This window comes from Poecilia reticulata, chromosome 8 (genome assembly GCF_904066995.2).
Source record: "Poecilia reticulata chromosome 8, P_reticulata-male-v2, whole genome shotgun sequence".
Taxonomy (NCBI): Eukaryota; Metazoa; Chordata; class Actinopteri; order Cyprinodontiformes; family Poeciliidae; genus Poecilia; species Poecilia reticulata.
The window spans coordinates 12,370,833-12,385,749 of NC_088837.1; the positions used below are offsets into that span (position 1 = coordinate 12,370,833).

At 43.2% G+C, this 14,917-nt stretch overlaps 1 protein-coding gene across 3 annotated transcripts in view; it reads right to left on the reverse strand.

Annotated features, from left to right (window-relative positions):
- Window positions 1–14,917, reverse strand: part of tnrc6c1 (trinucleotide repeat containing adaptor 6C1) — a 52,456-nt gene that overhangs the window by 8,693 nt on the left and 28,846 nt on the right. The window contains exons 5-20 of one of the 3 annotated variants that reach the window (XM_081609928.1): window positions 10,803–13,292; window positions 8,555–8,755; window positions 8,088–8,254; window positions 7,825–7,902; window positions 6,174–6,392; window positions 5,921–6,067; window positions 5,646–5,765; window positions 5,404–5,487; window positions 5,037–5,274; window positions 4,796–4,960; window positions 3,547–3,723; window positions 3,260–3,409; window positions 2,777–2,887; window positions 1,115–1,333; window positions 295–368; window positions 65–204 (exon numbers count right to left, since the gene is read on the reverse strand). In XM_081609928.1, the coding sequence (XP_081466054.1) occupies window positions 65–204; window positions 295–368; window positions 1,115–1,333; window positions 2,777–2,887; window positions 3,260–3,409; window positions 3,547–3,723; window positions 4,796–4,960; window positions 5,037–5,274; window positions 5,404–5,487; window positions 5,646–5,765; window positions 5,921–6,067; window positions 6,174–6,392; window positions 7,825–7,902; window positions 8,088–8,254; window positions 8,555–8,755; window positions 10,803–13,292 (4,780 nt within the window). Of the gene's footprint in view, window positions 1–64; window positions 205–294; window positions 369–1,114; window positions 1,334–2,776; window positions 2,888–3,259; window positions 3,410–3,546; window positions 3,724–4,795; window positions 4,961–5,036; window positions 5,275–5,403; window positions 5,488–5,645; window positions 5,766–5,920; window positions 6,071–6,173; window positions 6,393–7,824; window positions 7,903–8,087; window positions 8,255–8,554; window positions 8,756–10,802; window positions 13,293–14,917 lie in introns of all 3 variants that reach the window. The other 2 variants (XM_081609927.1, XM_008416859.3) reach the window with 2 other exon arrangements.

A 14,917-nucleotide genomic window follows, 5' to 3' on the forward strand; every position in this document is an offset into this window, starting at 1 on the left:
CGATTCAAGCGTTAAACACTTTAAAGTGAGCTCCTCATAACGCTCTAAAGCTTCGGCGACGTACATGTGCAGAGACTTCTGAGCTTTGGCGGCTTCGTCCTTGGAGCTGTAGCGAACCACGGCGTTTCCCTGTGTCAGGTTGAGGTGGAATGTGATGAGGGGGCCGTGCTGCATGCACAGCGTACGCAGAGTGGAACCGTCAATCTGGGGAAAAAAAAGAAAAAAGGTATCCCCCGATTGAGGAGTCAGTTCCTACATCGTGAGAAGAGAGAAACCCTGGGAGGAAACGGTTACCTGTGGCGTCAGGTTCCTCAGAACCAGCCAGCTGCTGGTCCTGGTGGAGCTGTCCGTGCTCCATGTGGTACCTGCTGCGATGAGAGGGAGATGTCTGTTTACACACAGCTTCATACTTTTCAGGTTGCTGTGAAACCAGAAAAGTCTAAAGGTGGATGGGTGGAGTTGATAAAAAAAACCCCCACTAAAAATTCAGTTGACATGTTCAACCACAACAAGTCATCTTCATATTTTCAAGATTACGACTCCTGCTTAGACCCGCCCGCTCTGAACGCTCAACAATGTGATGAAGGCCACATAGAGACACTTCTATGTTTTTGTGTAGTAATAAAGTGCTCAAAGAGTAAGAGACACCTCTTACTCTTTCAGCACTTTATTACTACACAAAATCATAAGTACAGCTCCAGGACTGAACCTCCACGTTTTGGAACAGAGCAACACTTTGATGTCTGTTTCTCCAGCTCTGTACTGCAAATCACAAAATCTTACTCAGTATTTCCTGTTTAGCTTCTAGTGTAAATATCTTAGGACATTTGAAATAAGACAAAATGAACTTACAAGTAACTTTTTAGCAACAAATATGAGCTTGTTATAAAAGTCAATAATTTCTTAATATCCCTTATCTAGTACCTTTTTAAACCAATATTAAGGAATTACTGACTTAAAACAAACTCTTGTATCTTGCTCAAATTAGTTGTAATTTAGTTTTCAATTATTTCAAGCGTACTAAGATATTTGCACTAGAAACAAGACAATACTCTGCAAGATTTTGTGTTTTCTGCAGTGTACTAGAACCAAACTCACGCCAGTAAAGCGCTACCTGTGGTGTAAGAGCTGCTCCATCCTTGGGCCAGACCCAGAGAGCTTCCGCCCCAGGTGGAGGAGGGCTTCGTGTTCGTGAGGCCGGGCGGGGGGCGGGAAGGAGCCGTGGTGCTGCTCCGCGGACCCTGGGGGACTTTCCAAAGCTCGTGGGACAGAGACGCCTGGCTGTGAGAGATGGGACCTGGAGACCAGGTCGATTTCATCTCTGACAGTTTGCCTGGATGGATGGAGAAGAGGAAGGAGGAGGTTGGCTTACAACACCAGAAGGCTGAAAGACAGATTCTCCCCAAGGAGGGACGCTACGGTCAAGTTCTTTAAAATTGTCCAAAGTAAACTCCAACCTCTGAGTAAATACAGATGCCAGCACTACCAGGTAGCCTATAAAAAAAGGTATGAGGAGAATACTGGTATATTTTCTTGTGGTCATTTCCTGTCACACAGTGAAAGCACATAAATGTTTGGTGTAACATAAAAATATGGAATAAGAAAACAGTAAGTGTTTGATTTAAAACAGGTTTGGGAGATCAATTCGTGAAAAATGCCAATTCTCGCTGTAATGCTGAGATTTTTAAAATCACCTTTTTTCCTCCTAACTGATCTTTCCAAACACATTTCATCTCATTTTAAAACAAAAAAAAGAACAGTAAAGTGGATTTTTAAGTTTACTTCCACATTTGGCAAGCTTTGAACAATAAACCTGGAAAATCCATTAACTGGAAGAAATGAAAGAAGAATTTATACAAGAAAGGAAGGAAGGAAGGAAGGAAGGAAGGAAGGAAGGATGTGTGGAATGAAGGGCAGAAGGAAGGAAGAACAGACAGAAGAAAAGTCAGACGGTATGAAGTAAGAAAGGAGACACTGGTTACCAAGGAGGGAAACAAAAATAACAAGGAATCGAGTAAAGACAAGACAGAAGGATACAAGGATGGACATAAGGCAGAGAGGGAGGAAGGAGACAAGGAAGGACAAAATAAGAAAAGAATGAAAAATGGGATTAATGCAAGATAACAGGAAGGAGAGGAAGAAAGGATGAACACAAAGAAGGAAAGAATTAAGGTAATGAAAAAAGAAAAAACAAAGGAACAACAAAAACTTCTAGTACGTTCATGACTAAATACTGGAACAGTCTGAACTCCGATCTGCTTCAGACGTTTCAGATAACATATGAGTTCAGATTAAAACTGTGGATAATAAATCCAGCAGGAAGCCATGTTTGACAAGGAGTGATGACATCAATGACGTTTTTTTTCCTGTAAATAGCTGGAGCTTTGGGTGTTACAATGTTTGGGTTGAAAGGTAAATTTTTCTCTAATATTTTGCAGAATTTGATAAGTTTTCTTCCAGGATTGTTCTGCATTTATCATTATTTAGTTTCGAATCAACAAGCTTACATTGCATGATGCTGCCACCACCGTGCTTCCAGGCAGGGACGCTGCATTTAGGGTTACGCACAGTTACTTTTTTGTCACACAGAGTTTGTCATAAAAGCCAAAATCCTTCTGTGTCAAAGGTTTTTTTCTCATCGCTCTTCCATAAAGCCACTTTTGTAAATACCTCTGAATACTGTTTCAAGGCATATTAGAGGAGAGAATGATGCCTGTCTGCAGGGATTCAGTCACTGCAACGTAATAGGAAAGGGGTTTGTGGATAAGCCATGTACCTGCGTCGTCCATCTCCGGGGAAGAAAGACTGAACGAGCTAGAGTAGGCACTGACTGGCCAATCGGTGGACGGAGGCAGAGCCTCGCTCTGAGATGAGGTGGGAGAGGAGCCTGAGCCGATGTCAGCAACACAAACAAAAAGACAAACAAAGAAAAAGTAGCAAAGAGAGAAAATGGTATAAAGAAAAAAAAAAAAAACACTGAAAATGGTGATCAGAGAAGCGTCAACTTGCAAGTGACAATGGATACAGCAGAAGTTAAAAGTAGGAAAATGAAGAACACAAAAGAGAAGAAGCAGGTTTTCTGATAGCAGCGGCTGGATGTAATGTTTTTGTTTTCTGCTTATTAAAAATACTGCAGAAACACACAAAAGAAGCCCTCGGATTGTGACAAAAACATTTTTCAAACTTTAGTGAAGATTTTTTAAAATTGTATTATTATTATTATTTCTACTTCAAGAACCACCTTGACCTTTGGTCTTACCTCCACTTCTGTCCCGGAGCAGGTAACGGTTGACATCTTGGATGTTGGTGTTGATCGTAGGTCCGCTGGGGACGCTGCCTGGAGTCACGTTGGGGTCGGTCTCAGGGTCGATGTTCTGCAGACCCTTCCAGGGAACGCCAGGACAAAACTCTGAAGCAACACATGCAGCAAAAAAAAATGAGCACAAAAACAAACATTTGTAACTACTTTTCATGTTTATCAAGCAAAAAGCTTCCAAACTGACTTGGAATATAAAATGGCACCGCTATCCACCAGCTGTTACCAACCTGGAGGCCAGTTGATATTGGTCCCGTTGGCCATCTTGTCGCTGCTGTTCTTGCCCTGACCCCAGCTCTCCGGAGGAACCAACGGGCTGGTCGGAGACTCTGAACTTGATATCAGGTTGTAGGGGTTGTAGGAGTCGTCTATCTGAGGAGGCTTTCCAGGTGGGCCGAGGTTGGCTCCTGAGAAACGTATGAAGGTACCGTGTGAGAAATTTAGAGAATGAAATACAAGAAACTGAAATGTTTTGGGATTGTACCTTCCAGGGTAAATAATAACATATGTGTACCTATGTTTTAACAATCAAAAATAAGATTATATTTGAAGAATATTTGAAATATTATCTTAAAAATATCAGAATTTAATTGCAGACTTACAACTTGATTTGTGCTATAGGATGGTAAAGAATCAACAACCTTATATGAGCTTTACTTTAGAGAGCAGGACAATTTTTTTGGACAATTCATATATTTTCTACCTACTAAAATGACTTATGCTTGAAAAATATCAGCCGGACTCCTAAAACATACAAATAAAAACATTTAATGTTCGTTCCGTTGTTATATTTTGAAGATCTTTTTGTTCTTCCTATTGTATCTGGATTAAAAAAAACAATATTATTTTGCCCTTTTCCCAGCCTTTTAATTTTCTTCCTCTGGGCAACTCTTAGTGAGTTAAAATAAAAATATATTATCTACACAAACTGTGCTTAATTTGATGGTTATATCAACTCAACACCAGCAGATGTCCCTGTTGCTATTCCAAATACTCTCACCAAATTAACACCAAGGTCAAAACCAACAGATCTGTGGTTTTACTTTAACTTAAAATGCTAATTTATTTTCACAGATCTACAGACACAAATATTCAAAACCTTTAACTAAGACAGGTTGGACTTACAGTGTCTAGCTCAAAATTCAAACTTCAAACCAATATTCAGTGTAAAACTGAATATTCTTTTGCAGACAGTAGAAACTCCAGTTCAAAGTGAGCATTTTGCAGAGTTGTCACCGTCTTTAAGCATGTTTTTTTTGTTTTCTTTATTTTAGTGGCCTTTATTTTTACATGTAGCAAAGGAACAGAGGACAGGAGTCAAACATGGGATTGCTTTGAGGTCTACGGCCTCTGTATACGTGGCACCCACTCTGACCACTTCACCACGCGACGTCCCGAAACTAACACAACAACAAACACACCTTTGAATTCTAAACTAAAAACTTCCCCGCCCTGATCGGCTCCCCGCTCTCCTCTCACCATGTTTTCCCAGGTTGGGCTCGAGAGGAGACGAGTTTCCAGAAAGGCTTTCAATGGAGTTTGGGTGTGTCCACTGCGACAGCCGGGACTGTGGTAGCGGTGGGTCCTTCATAGGAAGGCTTCCCACGTCAATACAGTTTGGATTCATGTTTGGATTCAGTCCAGCTGGAGGCACCAGAAGATCACATGAGAGACGCGGTAAAAGCACAACTTCCCTTAAAATCACACTCAAAACACTTACAGAGAGCGTAGGGGCTGTAGGTGCTGGGAGATGACTGCGGCTCTTTGGTCTGCAGGTCAGGTAAGACTGGAGTCTGGGGGTGACCTGGATATGAATCCAGGGAGGATTTGGCCCCACCAGGATGCAGGCCAGAGTGGGACGGCTGCTGCTGTTGCTGCTGTTTCATTAGCAGAGCCTGGGCCAGCTGACGCTGGTGTTGTTGGATCTGCTGCTGCATGTTATTGATTGTACGTGCAACCTGGAATTAGGAGGCAACAGAAACAACAGTTACGACTGACACGAGAACAGCGCATTGTCTCCTCCCGCACACCAAATTGTTCTGTGATTCGAAGTGGAAGAAAGAACAGAAGCTCAGAGAAAATCCTACTTGCTGCTCTTGTTGTCGAATGGGGCCAGAAACATTGCGCTGTGCCTGCAACATTTGCTGTTGAATTTGTAAACGCTGGTATGCCTGTGGAGAAGGGGACAAATTGGTTAAAATCTCTAAAGGTTTTAAATATTTACCCTCATAATAACAAAGAGCAGCTTGAAGGGAAGTCTTCAAGAATGATTGGGTTACACTTTGATACATCTAATGAAAGGTGAAGCAGAAGAAGCTGAAAGTCTCACCAGTTGCAGCTGGTAAAGTTGATTCAGAAGGGTCATATGTTGAGGGTTTATTGGTGAGGTTAAAAGTGCAGGATTCAGACCAATGTTTTTTGCTGCAAACTGTAAGAGCTGTGCTTGAACCTGTGACGGCACAATGGACATACAAGACCTGATTAAGTAAAAACTTTGAATATTTTCCTTGGAAAAACTTTTACACTCAACCTACTATTTAGCTCATGTAGAGAGAGAAGCTACGTACAGAAGTAAATGTTTTTTTTCCCTAAGTGTAAGTCTACCTGAGGGGAGAGAAACTGAGGCACTTGCGCACGTAGACTAGGCTGAGAGGAGCTGAGAGGCGGCACTGGTGGCTGAGGAGGCGGCTGCGGCTGCTGCATGGCCCGGGTTTGTGCTGCTCCACCACCACCAAACATTCCACTCTGCATCTGCTGGAAAAACCAACACAGCCCGTCAGCGTGATCCCTAATTTCTCCCCGCCATCATTTCCACTCGAGTTGCCTTCGGATTTGCACATACATTAGCGTCAATCACCTTATCAATGAAGGGCAGGCGAGGGTCTGTCGAGGGGTCTTTGGAGAGAAGCGGAGGCCGAGGGCAACTCATGGGTTTGTTGATGAGCCCGTTGTTGTAGTCGTGGCCGCCGGTCCCGATCCCACGCTTGTCGAGCTCTGTCTTCTTCTCCAGCAGGGCACTCATGGCCTGATCCAAGTTCATATTGTTGCTCTTCAAAGCCTCCTCTGCTGGATCTCTCTGGAAAAAACCCCCCCAAAAAAACACAAACCATCAGTGCTGCAGCTGCGACACGACCACACGAACCACTTCAATGTCGTAAGCACCGAAACGAAGCACACGGCCGACGCTGCACCGAGCTGCGTTTGTTTGCACAAAAAAAAAAACATGAGCGGTCGTGTCACTCGTGCAGTATATTGCAAATGTATTCACAATGGTTTTGATTTTTCAGGGGGTTTTTTTTGCTACAACCACAAACCTTAATGTAATTGATTAGACTTGTAAGCGACAGACCAACAGAAAGTGCATAATTATGTTGTGGCAGAAAAATAACACATACAGAAACTATAAAAACATGTTTTAATCTAAACCAGTAGAGCTCGAGCTTTCCTCACCAAACATCACATCATTAAATACAACACTTTACAAGCTCCACAACAATAGTGACATGTCTCTTAATTCATAAAAAATACATAGATAAGAAGAAGTAAAGGAAACTTTCCTATTAATCCACCAGCATGCAGGTGTGGCTGAAGGATCCTGTTAATTGTGAACTGTATTTGTCCCCAGAATTATTCACCTTTACGCTCAGAGAGGAAATACAAGCAAAAGACTATGTGAAAAGGTAAAAGGGGATACCTTTCACCAAAGCAGACTCCTAAATCCAACATGGCTGCCATGCATTGGGAACATCGTGATGCTACTTGCAGTGATACACAAAGAAGAACGTGTTGGTAAATCTCTCTGGCTGCATGTTTTGGCTCGCTCCTGGTGAGGGTGAACCTTCATCTCAGTCTCAATGAAAAGCATCTCCACTGCATGATGCTGCCACTGCCGTGTTTCATAGTTAGTTTTCTATTTATTTTGGTCTCATCTGATCAGAGCATCTTCTATATGTTTGCTGTGTCTCAGAAAACTGTGAACAGGACTTCTTATGTGTTTCTTTCAGCAATGATTTTGTCTTCAGGCAGTCTTTTCATAATAAAACGTTTTATTATAAAATAAAATAGCTGCCCTCTCAAGAAATTCTCCCATTTGAGGTATGGATCGCTGCCACTACTTTGAGATTAAATTACACACATACTTCAGCTCTAGCTGGTCTCTTAAAGCATTTAGTTGTCCTGGTTTTTATTTAAAAGCATAAGAAAAAGTGGAGCTGAATACAAATGCATGGCACACTTTCCAGATTCTTACTTGAAAAAGACCATGTGTTTTTTTTTATCTCTTTAATTTCAAATTTATACACTACTTTTCATTGATCCATCATCTAAAATCCCAAATAAAATACACTAATTTAGATGTCTCAAAATTTAAGGTCACTGTATTCACATTTTTCAGGCTTATTATTTCATGTACTGTTGAATAAATTTAAGCCACTCAAGAAATGCTGGAAGAGGGAAAACATTACACTTTCTGATGGCTTTAGACAGTGAACCTAAATGATTCAACTCACAGGGAAGCCCATGTCTGTGAGCTGTTTGATGAGCTGTTTCATGATCCAGGCATCTTCCTGTTTCCCTGGGATCTTTACCTGAGGAAATACATGAACAGAAACTTATCAGCATATGAAAGCTGTGTAATTGTGATATTATAAAAGAGCATAAAAACTTGAGAGAGTTTGTTTACAAGGTGTTAAAAAGAATGAAATGTGTTACTCTGAATGAGAGATTATTAAGTAAAAACATCCACAGTGAGTTTGTAGCAAGAGCTTCGTACTTTCTGTGGGACTTTTTTGGATGCGTTGCCCCAGGAGTTACAGGAAGAGTTGCTCTCCTGGGAGGCTGTGCTGTTCCACATGTCTCCCTCCTCAGAGTCCCACTGACCCCCTGAAAGGCTGAGCTCTTCACCTCCTCCTCCCCATCCATCTTGCATAGGTTTGGAGGCTACAAAGTACACAAAAGGAAAATAAATACATATTATAAGACACATTACACGTGTGAAATTTTTTGCGAAACAAAATGCATTGGTAGAATTTAATAGTGGTAGCATGATCATTGAAGTATAATAGGCACTAGGTGTCACTGTAGCTCAATGCGTGGAATCCAAAGGGCTGCAACCCTGTCATATTGATGTCCTTGACTCATCACACAAAAAAAAACTCTTGCTTTTCTTGAAATGAGTCAGCAGAGGATCAGATTATTCTTCAGAAACATTGAGCAGGATCAGATACGCAGCGTTTTTACTTTTACCAGGTTTGCCAGGCGCTGCCGTCATCGCTGGGTTGCTCCTGCCGTAGTTGTCTGGGTTGCCATCTCCCCAGCCTCCGGCGCCTCCGCTCGGTTTGCCCCAAGCAGATGTGCCATTATCCACGCTGACTGGAGAGGGTGCCGGCTCTCCCCAAGAGCTCTCAGATTTTGTGTGGGAGCTGGGAAGCTCTCCCCAACCTGGAGGTCGCACAAGGACAGCAGCTTGTCAACGTGGAAAACCTCAAAGACGATTCGTATCCAGAAAACATCTTTAGCATCCGTGGAGATTTTAGCAGATTTGAGGATTTCTCATAAGTCTGAAAGTATGGGCGACAAATGAGACTTTTTTGATAACCATTTTATATCAAATTATTTAGGGATGCACCAATATGAAAATGCAGGTATCTCTATCTGACATTATTTTTGCCATTAGGGCTGATAACTGATATTTACCAATATTATATATATTTTACTACTCCACTGACACCTTGAAAAAAAAAGACCACGTCTCTGACTTCTTTACATGACCAAACCTCTACCACAAGCTGGCAATACATATCAGTTGGTACAATAAGTCCAGTTTTATTTGTCAGACCAGTACAGATATGTCAAAAAAATAACTAATATTGGCTGATACTGATGTTAGTGCCTGTATATAGTGCATTCCTAAAATTATAGCAAGAGTGACCGTATTTGAATCTGGCCAATGAGCCATTGTTTGGCTAAGCTAAATATCAGACTCTCATGTAAAGATTGAAACCTCAATTGTTAAGTTAAAAGTTTTTATTGTAAATAGTTTTATCCAAATATTTGACAGAGCCATCCTTGGTTCTTGGGTCTGTCTGCAGTGTTTTGCTGTTTTACAACTTGATTTCTATTTTCTGGTTGTTTTATTTTGCATTTTCTGTAAAGCACTTTGTAAAATATGTCTTCAATAGTGCTCCAGGAAAAAAAACCCATTTACTTTCAAATTTATTTTTCAACAGTATGTATCGTCTACTGGGTACCCCCTCTCGCTTTTGATCTATACAAGTATATATATATATACAAGTGCCTCTCTCTCTCTCTCTCTCTCTCTATATATATATATATATATATATATATATATATATATATATATATATTTTTTTTTTATGGTTGCTGTATTTTAATGTTTTTTGTGCCTTATGACTTATAAGATATCTAATTTACCCCAAGGGGATGAACTCACTAGCATGTAAAATAAAACAAGGAACAACTGGTGCCTTAAAAATCATTTTAGAAAAATGGGTTGTAACAGTGTTTTACAAAACACAAACAAGTCTGTCAGACGTTTATCACATGTTTAGATAGCAGTGCCAGCTAGGCAGGCAGGGAGGGAGGTAGAAGACGGCTTGGCTGAGCAGGACTGTGGATAGAAGTAGGCAGGGTCCATTTAGGATCTGGCTCATCCCAGTGAGTTTTGGCATGAGAAGCACTACGCCACTACGCCTGCAGCAATGCCAGGCCCAACTTAGCCCTCCCACTAGGAAAAGGTCAGGTCCTAAAAGCTGCTCCAAAATTATAGTTAACATCCAACCTTCTGGTAGGACCTGCCAGAAACTACCGTACACAGATCTACAAGACATACATTTTTGTATTTTAATCCGACACTTTGTGATGAACACAAAAGTTATTGTTCCTTATTTTTAATTCGCTTCATGTTAAGAAACAAATAAAAATGCCTGGTATGACGTTTATTTACCAGCAGGAGCAGCAGGTATGTTCTAATGGGGAACAGCAGGGGGCATCTGCCCTTACTAGCCGCCTGGGGGCTTGCAGCCACCTCCTTCAGCTCAATTACTGACAGATGGTGGCTTCCAAATAATCACTTCTGATCTGATTCTAACGGTTTGTGGTACATTTTCACATGGCATTATTGTAAACCCTTTTTCTGCACAGTCTCTGCTTGCCAAGTTCACCGCTGAAGTCATGTTCTCCGTTGTGAGGAGCTGGCTGGATGGCCGGAGTTACCAGAGCCGCGCCGATTAGGAGAAAATCCAAACGGTACAAACTAGGTCAAGATTTTACCTTAAGTGGATCAACAGATTGGAGCTTAAGGGTGCACTGTGCTAACTACCTGAGCAGCTTTTATGTTTGGCACTTCAAAGAGTGAGAAAGAAGAGATTTCAATTCTGGAATATTTCAGAACAAATACACCGAGTTAGTGAATCCAGCCAGGTTTCACCATAGCTTATTGTAAAGTTTTGTCAATAGTTTATCTTACCTTGAGCTATCAGAGGACCCCTGATGTGAGATGTTCCAGACTGGTGTTGCACTGAAGGATCTACGGCCCCGCTGGCAGGGCCTGGGTTTTGAGCGTTTTGGCTATGGTTCTGTAAAGGTGCAGGCGGCCCATGATAGGAGTGATTGTGAGCGTGGGGATGGTTATTGCTAGGACCTGGAGGGTTACTACCTCCTGTGGTAACTTTAGCCTGGACCACCCCTGGGTTGTTCCTGTCCCACAGGTTGACTGCTTTATTGTAGGTAACGGGGTCGCCCCAGGCCGAGGTCCCGTCATCTATCTCCATCTTGCGACGGATAGAAGGCGGAGAGGGCTCTTCCCAGCCAGTCGCCTCATTTGGGGGTTCCTTCTTACCACCGCCCCAAGACGCACCCTGCTTCACAGAGCCGGGGCCACCCCAAGAGCCCATAGTCCCTCCTCCGCTATTACTGCTGGGCCCGTCCTGAGGCTTGCCCATCCAGCCTTGAGGGGGACCACATGGGCGCTGAGGTGCGGAGTCACCCCAGCCTCCGCTGTTTCCAGCTCCAGAACCTCCATGTCCCGAAGAAGACATTCCCCAATCTCGTTTGTTTTCCTTCCAGTTTCCTGATTCTCCTTTCCAGTCAGGGCCAGAGGAGCTCTTTTTACTCTCTTCTGGTTCTCCCCAGTCACCAGTGTTATTGCTTCCTCCACTGCTGCTCCAGGAGTTGGATGGTTTGGGTTGCTCTCCCCAGCTCTGGGATGTTGATTTGCCTTGTGAATCATCCCAGCCAGATGATTTCTCCTCCCCCCAAGATTGAGCCCCGTTCTTGGGTATGCTGTTGGAAGGGGCTCCTGTTGGAGGGTTACCCCATCCACTGGGCCCTACTGGGTGTTTTACGTTGGTGGGTGTGTCTCCCCAACTGGAACTGGGCGCATGTGAAGCAGCCATGCTTCCACCCCAACCAGAAGGTCCCTGTGAACCAGGCACATCATTTTTGTTACCAGAGTCAGACCGCGGAGCGGGGCCCGTGTTAGTGTTTGAGGGTCCCTGGACATTGCTTGGAGCTGTTGGCCCAGAGCCCCATGAATCAGTGCCAGCGTCATTCTTGCGTTTAGAATCATCCATGTCCCAGGTTGTGTGCTGGCGAACAGGAGTCTGACCCCAGCCAGTGTTGCACAGCACCCTGGGGTCCAGATCCTGGGCAGGCATCATAGGAACTGTTTTCTCTCTGGTTGGGCGATCTCTCTGTTGGGGATATCCTTCCATGCTGTCACTGCTCCCTTCACTGGCACCAGCTGTGCTCACAGCTCTGCTCCAAGTATTGGCTTGTGAATCCTGGGGAGGAGAGCTGGGCGTGTCCCAGCCTCCCTGGGCCTCTTCGCTATGCTGTTTCCCCCAGTCTCCACTGGACTGTTCACTCCAGCCTCCAGACTTTACAGTTCCACCTCCCACATTGCCCCAAGCAGAATCCCATCCAGGTCCTTCCTTTGACGAAGTTGGCTTTGAATTGCCACCATTACCCCACAAAGAGTTGCCATCTTCTCCGTTGACCTGTGAACCCCCTGGTTGAGGCTGCCCCATAGAACCCAAGCCTACAGGTGAGCTGCCCCAACCAGACAAGTTTTGGATCGGGCTAGGAGGTTCTGTTTTTTTAGTCTGATTTGGTCCATCAGTTTTAAGGTTTTGAGGTTCAGAACTGAAAGACACATTCGTGGATGGAGTGAGGTGTGACTCGTCAGAAGTCATTATGGTACCCCATGCGCTGCCAATCCCAGAAGACTTGCCGTTATTGTTGGCTCCAGAACAGGCACTGGTTTGGGCTGGTGGGGGACCAGGAGGGTTACAGAGATTAGGTGTGGGTTGAGGAGATGAAATGGTGTTGGCTCCACCTGAGCTGCCTACCCCTGTGCCTCCTCCATCATGCCCCAACACGGGCCATGCAGATGGGTTGGCATTAGGGTTTAGGTTCAAGTTAAAGTTGGTGGTGGAGGACGATGAAGAGGAACCCCAGCCTCTGCTGCCCCCTCCTACTGGGCTATCGCACTTCCCTTCATTACCCACTGAGGACTGAGGGGGGCAATGAGAAGGTCCTGGCCCAGATCCCCAACTGCGATTGGTTGCAACCTGGCTAGAGAGCATGCTGGTTCCAGTATGATTGACAGGGCTAGGCCCACTGTTGGCTTTGCTGTTAAGGTGGTTGGCAGGGAAGTGGCCTGTCTGACTATTGGCTCCCGTGGCCATACTCACTGCACTACAACTACTGCTTGAACTACTGCTGCTGGTGGTCAGGTGACCAGGGTCAGTGTCCAAAGGGCATCCTGCTGGAGAAGCCTGGCTCTGACTGAGAGTAATAGAAGGCCAAGCCTCTGAGTCCTTCTGGTCAATTATCAGTTGATCCCAGCCACTGGGACTGGTGGAAGATGCAGCACTTGTGGCACTTCTGTTGGCTGGCAGGTGTCCCCAGGGGGGGTTATCATACTGGGTTCCTTGGCCACTATGCGGGGGCAGTACTGTGAACATAAAGAGAGAAAAAGAACAAAAACCAATCAGAAATGAGGGCAGACAGACATGATTTCACAATTTCATAACATACAAATAACTAAGGCTAAAAGACAATGTAAGCATCTATTGATGTGTAAAATGCTTTAAAATGTATTTTTTTATTGCATTACCATAATGTCAAGCTAAAAACTTAAAAATCCAATATTTAACTGGAGTAAATTTAGTCAGTATGAAACATGTTAAGAAATAACTGGTTTTAACAAGTTCAACAATGGCACAACAATTGGTATCCTCAGCATTCCCTTTAAGATTTTTTTTATTAAGTCATAGTTTGTATTTTGAAAGAGAAGTAAAAAATATTTCCCAAAGCCTGATGTTGGAAAGAGCAGCAAATATTTGAATCTGATGGGTTTTCATACCATCCATTAGATAATTTTCATGCCTGATTGTTTTGGAGTGACTCCAAGAAAAGCCTTTCTTGTCCTACCATGATAAACGTAAACATACAGACTTCCCAACATTCCCCTCTGACTTTAACTAGAAGAGCATGATTTGGTCAGATAGATCCAAGACAGAAATTTCAGCAGTCAGTGCTCCAGTTGGGTCTGGTGTGAAACAAATAGATGAATACGAAAGCACTGATAAGTCTGGTGGAAGATCTGTGATTTTGTGACTCCGTTTCTCTTCCAAAAACCCTGGAAATCATGTTAGAATGCATGGCATCATAAACTAGTAAACTGAGAGTGGACCTTCATTGTGTTTTAAGTAGGATAATGTTTCAAGATGTATAGCCAGATCAATACAGATATTGATCACCATAGCTAAAATCAACCTCCTTGCAGGGCCATTAGAGTCCCCAGACATATAACTTGTTAAAAACCTGGGTGATGAGATGAAAACAACATAATTGAGGATCAAAGCCTCCGAGTCTGGGCTCTAGAAGAGAGATTATACAACAACAACAAAAAAAGAATAATCACACAACCCACTATGTATTCACAAACTGTGTGAAAGGTAACAGGATAGAACATAGAGCTGTCCTATTCATTAAGAAGGGGTTGATCAACGTACTGACGGTTGAGATGCCAAGTATTGTGCCATCAGTGTTTTGATTTTAAATGGTTTCTTGGCATAAGATTTTCCCCACACGCTGAATAAATATGCCGACATCAAATATTTCAACGTCCGAATTTTCAATAATTCTAAGGTTTTCTAAATCCTAAGCGCAAGTGGCAACAAATGTTTTTGTGTCTGTGTATCTACACAAACTACAGAGACCTACTGGTCGAAACAGAAACCACCTAGATTAAAAATCTGTTGATCAACAATGACTGTTACAGTGCAAGCATTGAGCAATTCTGCAGAATCACTTTTAAACATACGTTTTACTTCAAGTTACAGTGCACTAGTCATATTTATTTCAAAGTCAGATTTGCAGGTTTTATTTCAAAATAAAGTAAATCACAGTGCACTGTAGTTTTTTTGGGGGGGAGGAGGGGGTTTAGTGTTACACACTTCACCACAGAACAGCTTTTACATTTGAATACCAAGTCAGACTCAATCAAGGATGAGCTCCTACAGCTTGGCCATCTCTAGCTTAACAACTTCAAACTGCAATAAACATGACCTTTAC